Here is an 8,733-nt window from a genome sequence, read left to right as displayed (position 1 = left end):
CTTTTTTGTGTTTGCATGTTTAGCATGGATGCCAGCCCTTTATATAGTGATCTATTCAATCATTGCTGAAAAAGATGTGTTTTTTAATGATGTATACAGCCTGGAATAAAGCATAAAATTAAGTTTCAAATCTGACTGAGGTACACCTTCTATATTCTTGTCTTTTGACTACTTCTTGGTGGTTTCCCACGCATGTAGTAAACCTTGAAATTGTCAGCTAGAGAGCTGGTGAGGTGCCATAAAATTCTTCGTTTGAACTGTGAAACGCGTTCGTAGCCAAATTGGTATTGTTGTAGCCCATTACAAAAGATAACAAAGGTGATTATCAAGAAAAATTAAGTCAAAGAACTTCTATCTTACAATAAAATTTGGTGCCATTTCTCATTTGGACCTGGTAAATCCTTGCAAAATGGCTGAACATTGTACTGAAAGGATTATTTCGGAAGGTATCAAGTTACTTCAACACTAGCTCTATAACAAATCTATGTTTGATCCAAGTAAAATATCTCACCGTCGTCGGTGAAATTGATAAAACAGATTGGCACAATACATTAAAATATCCTTTAAGAGCTAATGTCCAACAGCTTATTAAAAAAATGCCAACTAACTCTCATGGAGTTCATGAGGTTTGTGTCAGTCCATGATCTTTCTTGACTTTGTCAAGCAATTGGACAACATGAAAAATCAATATTGCTGGTTTTGAAAGTCTAACCAATTGATTTCTTGCTAAAATGTCATTGTAAGTTTTTGACATTAATTCCATGATTATGCCCACCTATTTTACAAATTTTTTTAGATTTATTAACGGAATTTTCTATCAATATTTTTGCTATTGAATTTTCTGTTGATATTTATACTCACAATTCGTGGGAAAGAAACTTGCCGGCATGATCACAAAATGGAAATAATCTGTTGGAAAATTTATATACATTTACTGAAAATTTCAACTCAATAATAAAATTGACAAAAATATAAAAGGAAACTCATTAAATAAGTTATTATTTTGTTTCATCACAAAACACTTAAGTTTACACATTCAAATTAAATTTCATTAATTTACAAACAAATATAATTTTACAAAAATCTCAAACAAACCCTAACATATACAAATAATATATTTATACAACAAATTTCTATGAGAAAAAGTTTATAAAACAAGTAAGCATCCAAACAATATATATATATATATATATATAGTATAGAAATATACAATAAAAATTAATATTTTTAAAATTATATCCATGTCCATTTGTATTTGTAAATTTTTGGTAGTGCTAGTGATGTTAAAATTAAGGTTTTAATTCAGTTGCAACCCATCCAGTCTCTACCTCCATGGACAAGGAGTTTGCACTAGCTTCCTTAACGTTTTGAAAACGAGAAACCATTAATTGCGAGTAATGGTTGCAGGAGTGGAAATAAGTTATTATTTTCTTGTTTGATTGGTCAATATGTATATATATATTCCCATATATATTTATTACCCTATTAAGGACAAAAGATTGAGAGTATTCTATCTCATTGCAATCTGTATATGAAAGTGAGAAGATTCATTTCGACAAGATATGATATTATTTATCACTGCAACAAAATATTATTATTATTGGAAGGCTGTGTATTCGGTGCAAGTACTTACGGAAAATTTGAAGGTTCATCTGAAGACACACACAAAAAAAAAGTCTGACATATTGAGGGAGTTGGTCAGTTCACACGCAATGAAAGACGTGACAATGCAAGTTCTTATGTTTGTGTTTGTTAACTAGGGAAGTCAAAGAGATTGGCTCTGACTACCCACGTATATAGCTGTATACAACTTTCTTCACTTACAATATTATCTTTCTTTTTATTTAACAAACACTACATGGATATCTCTAATTCTTGATCGTCTTAGTATTTGAATTTGTTAAATAATTATTGCAATCCAAAACTTAAGTTATTGAATGAGTTCTAATAATAGTTTTTTATACATCTTATTTCACATTTGACTTGATATTTTTTTGATTTTTTTGGAAACAAACCAAACTTTACTTCTCGAAGAAAATTAATGGTAGACAATTGTTAATGACTAGTTCTTCTTGGTTAATTTTTCAATTCCGTACATAAAACAAACTTGAAATCGATCAATTCGTCTTTGGAAAAATGAATAGATTAATTTTAAATATTATTGCAACCTCTTTGACGACCGGATCAATAATGTAAAAGTGCCTCTGTCAAGTAAGTCATGCCACGGCCCATTTCAGTCAAAATTTTGATTGTTGTGCCAGGCTGAATGTTTCTAGCTGGAAACTTTCAAGTCATAATGCCATGCATTGATATGAAGTTTTTTCATTTTTTTACTGAAATAAATAGCTAAATTAACATGCTGTCTTCTAGACTAGTGCTCTGGTTTCCTGTACATGATGTACTCATAGATAATATTATATGTAATATTCTCCCATACTAAATATATATCTAAAATAGTCTTGGCTGCTACCTCTTCACTTCCTTCTTCAATAGAGACGTCTACCAATTCTTCTTTTTAATTTCTCCTAAGTTTTTTTGGTAATTTTTTTCTTTTCGGTTTCATAATTTCAAAGAAATAAATATGATATTCTCACTATGATCACCAAATATTTTAGAGTTTTTTTTGTGCCCACCTCAGCTAAGAGGACTTTGAACACTAATAATTTGTTCCTCCCTAATATCCTTCTTTAAAATTGGTAACTGTTATTTCAATTTATATCAGTCATTGTCTTAAGGATCTTTCTACGTACACAGACTCCTTTTTGCCTTGATGTTTATCCATTCTTTGTTCTATATAAACTCTTTTTTACATAAGTTTGGATTTCTACAAAGTATAATCCACAATCAAGTCTGTTTGTTCTCTTGATTGACATTGAACTTTACCTCTTCTTGGTTAACATTGAACTTTACCAGTTAAAAGTAATCTATTGTATGCAATATACTATTACATAGTAGCAATCTTGTAATCCAAAAGAAGTTTCAATTCCTATATTTCATTGTCGGTGTATTTTATATAAGCTTTTGTAATGCTGTTACTTGTTTTTACACCTTGTTGCTGTTCTCCGTAAGCTATCTTGGTCTCTGTTTTTTTTTTTTTTTTTCGAATCCACTTGATTTATTAAATTAAAAAGAAACTATAATTATCAGATAACAGGGTGGAACACGAAATTATGAGTGTCCGATATAATTTAAAAACTGTAAGTTGGCAGAAACCAAGGCTTTATCCACATGGCATCGATCTTCGTCTTCCTACCTTGCTACCATTTTCTAGCTGCTCCATTTTTGCAGCGGAAACTTTTTCATATCTCTCACTTATTATATCAATATTCCATATTGATTAGGAATTGAGGATCTAAGTAGTTTATAAATTCCAGGTATCACATATCTCTCTTCAAAAGGCGTTGTCATAAGGCGAAATCCAGCGTGAGACTGTGAATCCAAACATGAGACAGTAGTTTTTAAGAGGTCAGTCATGTAACAAATTTAGGCAAACGTTATTACTCACCATTTATAAACTCCTTCTCCTTCGTTGCTTTTAAATAAATACGTTAGCTGTATGTGTGTGTGTGTGTGTGTGTGTCCGTATGAATTTAAAAGATCTGATAATTAATCAATAGAGTTCATATATATATATTATTTTCATAAATGCAATAATTCATCTAGCAAATATAAACAAGAAATCTCGCTATTGGAAATTAAACTACAGCAGCAAGAAGAATTGGTTCGTGTTCTTGTTCGTTTAGTTGTAACTTTTAGCATAAATAAATTATTGTTAACCTCAATAATGGGCTTTCAAACTTAAATGATTTGGAACTCTTCCATTTTCTCTAATCTCACTTTCACATGGAGCTTTTATTTCCTTCATATTTCAACAGAAGAGACCTCACAAGACAAATGATGACTACTGGTGAAAAAAGCGAATTATTCATTGCTTATTAGTCAACGTTTTTCCCAGTTCGTCCCCATTTGTAAGACCAGAAATAGTTGATAACATTATCTAGGTTGCATTAAACTAATTCTGGGATTAGTCAATATATTCCCAGTTAGGATCGCCTGTGTAGGACAAGAATGGATAGCCGATGCAGGTTGCACCTAGTGTGTGTACTTAAAAAATAAAAGCCCACTTTTTTTTATCATCTTTATTATTATTTTAAAAGTCCTATACCTGGCAGCACACAAGGGGTTGAAATTCACTTGAGTAATGACTTTTGGTGCTGGAACTTAACTTGGAATGACAAGTGATCGAAATTATTTGGCAAAAAATAGATATTGTCAGAGAAGCTGATCTAAGAAAAGGTTAAACTGTCAATCATCTTTGTTATGGATTTTTGCCATTTTGTATTTTGTTTTGGGATTACATCTCATACTTTAACGAAACAAATATTTTCTTTGTTTTTTTGTTGTTTTGAAAGCATGAGATGTTTCTTTCAAAGGTTATTTTCATAAAATATTTTGATCAAGCTCCAACATGCGATTAAAATTGATCAATTCTGAAGATTAAAAGTATTTTGATCGCAGAAATGACTCGATGCTTGTTGAAATGACATGAGGTGACCAAGAAAATTTTGAACTCACACATAAAACTGAACCACACATCATGTAGCTAAGTTTTAGCAGTATGCATAATGACACATAGTGGATTCAATAGTTATGGACTCGTGAATCATGATTCTTACAAGTCCAAATCATTACACTAAACGAAGTCAAAATTTATCGATTATAAACGACCTTACTTGAAATGAGAAAAGACCATTGTTGTTATCCCTTCACTTTCTAAAGATTATATCCCTTGTGATCCCCATTTGAGCCTGACAGAATATTTCATTTCAACAAAGAAACCCTAACTAGAATCACACTCCACATTGGGGGCAAATGAGAGATATTTTGAAGACAGTGATAGAATTAATTGATAAAAAGAAGGTTAAGATTGGAAGCCCAACAATGAAAAAAGAAAAGAAAAAAAAAAAAAAGAAACCAAAGACTGAAGGGCATCTAAGAAAACTTTGAGAAATGCTATATAAAAGCTAAAAAAAAAAAAGAAAAGAAAAAAGGGAAGGAGAATGCTCGTCAATTCTAAGAGGGGAAAAAGAGGTTTCAATTGAAGAAAGACACAACAAATGTTAAAAGTCAACACAAAAAAAAAATCAAGCTTCATGTCTTTTAGTGTGTGCATGATAAAGCCTCTAGTATCTTAAAAAAAAATTAGATTGGTTATTCATCAAAGAAAAAGTTGGATTAGTATTATGACATATGTTAAGAGAATTCTGATCTTTGAGATTAACAAGGTTATATAAAAAAACAACGAGAGAAAAAAAGATTGATAAATAATTGATGTTGATCCTAGGTTCTTGAAATTCTCAAACACCTTTTGAGCTTGTAAAATTCTTTTATTTCATAGCCATGAACTATAACCTGCATTACGTGCTTTAAAAAGTTATTTTTAATTAAGTAAGCAATCTGAACCAATAAATAGTGGAAATTATGGAACCGTTTTGTGGTATGTTGGACTTGCAATGGTCTATGCCAAAAGGAAGATTTCAGTGCGAATCTAGTTGGCTAGTAACAAATTGGTTTTCCAAGAATTGGGATACAATGTTTGAGCTAATTCTTCCCCGTCTAGTTTTATAGTTGCAGAAAATTAATAGAAACTTTATATACACGAGATTGAACTTATTCAGAGATTCAGAATGTATTATAAATTAGTCGAATAAGTAAAGTTTTATTAGTTAAGATTACAAACATGGTTTTTGTAAATATTTCATACTTGTTTCTTCTTTCTTTGTTTTCCTTTGTAAATGAAGAATTGTAATTTTCTTTTTTCATGGTAATTTGCCATTGGCTTTTTAACACTAGCATCTATCAATAAATTCCTTGATTATTATAAATAAATAAACAAGGGGTAGAAATTCTTATACCCAATTTTGTTGGACATAATTGACTTGTTTAATTATACATAAAATAAAGTTTACTTGTTAACATTCGGTTTGTATTGAAAGTGATTAGAGCATAAATTGAACTCTCTCGAACGTTTCAATCCACCATTCGGCCTATATTATATCTTTACTTATTTGTCAAAGTACGTGACCTATCCTATATTTCTTTACAATATCAAGATAACCATGTCTTAGCCTAGGGTTTTGACTAGCCTAGCTAAGACAAAAGGTTTCTTCGCAGTTTGTACTGGAAAAAGACACAGCAAACATGAAATCGCTTAGGGCCAATAGACATTTAATAACAAGACATTGATTTTCAAACTTGGAAGAAGCAAAATTATATAATTTCAACAGAAAGAGAAATGTAATGCTATATTTATCCTTTCAAATGCAATTACAACTATTACATTGCAAAATGGTACAAAGAAATGTTACAATGATCACTTCTCCGTACAAAAAAATTCACCATGGATATACAATCTCGCTCGATCCTTATTACACAAGACTGATAATTTAAACAAATTAGGAATTTTTTTCCGTAAACAACAAAAAAAATGGAAATAAATAGCAACTTATTGCATGTTGTTACACTTCAAATTGACCCTACAACATCTTAGTAGTGCTTTGGTGGTGGGGGTGATGCATAAATGTATGGAGGAGGTCGAGAGTGAGTTGGGGGTGGTGGAGACTTATAATAGTAGGGTGGTGGAGGTGATGGCGATGGTGGTGGTGGTGACTTATAGTAGTATAGAGGTGGTGGTGATGGAGATGGAGGGGGTGGAGATGTGTAGTGGTATGGAGGTGGGGGAGACTTCTTTGGTGGAGGAGGAGATGAGTAGTGGTATGGTGGAGGGGGGGATTTCTTTGGAGGAGGTGGGGATGTGTAGTGGTATGGTGGAGGGGGAGACTTCTTTGGAGGAGGAGGGGATGAGTAATGATATGGAGGTGGTGGAGACTTCTTTGGGGGAGGTGGGGATGTGTAGTGGTATGGAGGTGGGGGAGACTTCTTTGGTGGAGGTGGTGATGTGTAGTGGTATGGAGGTGGTGGAGACTTCTTAGGAGGAGGTGGGGATGAGTAGTGGTATGGTGGAGGGGGAGACTTCTTAGGTGGAGGAGGGGATGAGTAGTGGTATGGAGGTGGGGGAGACTTCTTTGGTGGAGGAGGGGATGTGTAGTGGTATGGTGGAGGGGGAGACTTCTTTGGAGGAGGTGGGGATGTGTAGTGGTATGGAGGTGGTGGAGATTTTTTTGGAGGAGGAGGTGATGAGTATTGGTATTGTGGAGGGGGAGACTTCTTTGGAGGAGGAGGGGATGAGTAATGATATGGAGGTGGTGGAGACTTCTTTGGGGGAGGTGGGGATGTGTAGTGGTATGGAGGTGGGGGAGACTTCTTTGGAGGAGGTGGTGATGTGTAGTGGTATGGAGGTGGTGGAGGTGGTGGAGACTTCTTAGGAGGAGGTGGGGATGTGTAGTGGTATGGAGGTGGTGGAGACTTCTTAGGAGGAGGTGGGGATGAGTAGTGGTACGGAGGTGGGGGAGACTTCTTTGGTGGAGGAGGGGATGTGTAGTGGTATGGTGGAGGGGGAGACTTCTTTGGAGGAGGTGGGGATGTGTAGTGGTATGGAGGTGGGGGAGACTTCTTTGGAGGAGGTGGTGATGTGTAGTGGTATGGTGGAGGGGGAGACTTCTTTGGAGGAGGTGGGGATGTGTAGTGGTATGGAGGTGGTGGAGATTTCTTTGGAGGAGGAGGGGATGAGTAGTGGTATGGTGGAGGGGGAGACTTCTTTGGCGGAGGAGGTGATGAGTAGTGGTATGGAGGTGGGGGAGACTTCTTTGGGGGAGGTGGGGATGTGTAGTGGTATGGTGGAGGGGGAGACTTCTTTGGAGGGGGTGGTGATGAGTAGTGGTATGGAGGTGGCGGAGACTTCTTTGGGGGTGGTGGGGATGTATAGTGGTATGGTGGAGGGGGAGACTTCTTTGGAGGGGGTGGGGATGTGTAGTGGTATGGAGGTGGGGGAGACTTCTTTGGAGGTGGTGGGGATGTGTAGTGGTATGGTGGAGGGGGAGACTTCTTAGGTGGAGGAGGGGATGAGTAGTGGTATGGTGGAGGGGGAGACTTCTTTGGAGGAGGAGGTGATGTGTAGTGGTATGGTGGAGGGGGAGACTTCTTAGGAGGAGGTGGTGATGAGTAGTGGTATGGAGGTGGGGGAGACTTCTTTGGAGGAGGTGGGGATGTGTAGTGATAAGGTGGAGGGGGAGACTTCTTTGGTGGAGGAGGAGATGAGTAGTGGTATGGAGGTGGTGGAGACTTCTTTGGAGGAGGTGATGAGTAATGATATGGTGGAGGTGGTGATTCAGATGGAGGTGGTGGAGATTTATAATAATAGGGCTCATATGCCATCACACTGGTGGCTACAAGGCATATTGCTATGGCATGTATCATTGGGGACAAATGCCCCGTCTTCCCCCTGCTTTCCATCTTTAGAACTCTTGCTTTTTGTGTTTGCATGTTTAGCATGGATGCCAGCCCTTTATATAGTGATCTATTCAATCATTGCTGAAAAAGATGTGTTTTTTTAATGATGTATACAGCCTGGATTAAAGCATAAAATTAAGTTTCAAATCTGACTGAGGTACAACTTCTATATTCTTGTCTTTTGACTACTTCTTGGTGGCTTCCCACGCATGTAGTAAACCTTGAAATTGTCAGCTTGAGAGTTGGTGAGGTGCCATAAAATTCTTCGTTTGAACTGTGAAACGCGTTCGTAGCCAAATTGGTATTGTTTTAGCCCATTACAAA

At 35.8% G+C, this 8,733-nt stretch overlaps 1 protein-coding gene across 1 annotated transcript; it reads right to left on the bottom strand.

The window, feature by feature from the left end:
* Positions 1-6,286: 6,286 nt before the first annotated feature.
* LOC118061436 (uncharacterized) lies at positions 6,287-8,427 on the bottom strand. Its single transcript, XM_035074858.2, has one exon. The coding sequence runs from the start codon at positions 8,410-8,412 to the stop codon at positions 6,547-6,549; it is 1,866 nt and encodes a 621-aa protein (XP_034930749.2). The 5' UTR covers positions 8,413-8,427; the 3' UTR covers positions 6,287-6,546.
* Between the last annotated feature and the right edge of the window lie 306 nt (positions 8,428-8,733).

Source organism: Populus alba, chromosome 1, assembly GCF_005239225.2.
Source record: "Populus alba chromosome 1, ASM523922v2, whole genome shotgun sequence".
Lineage (NCBI taxonomy): Eukaryota > Viridiplantae > Streptophyta > Magnoliopsida > Malpighiales > Salicaceae > Populus > Populus alba.
Note: the sequence above shows the minus strand (reverse complement) of the source record. Positions and strands in the feature narration are given on the sequence as shown.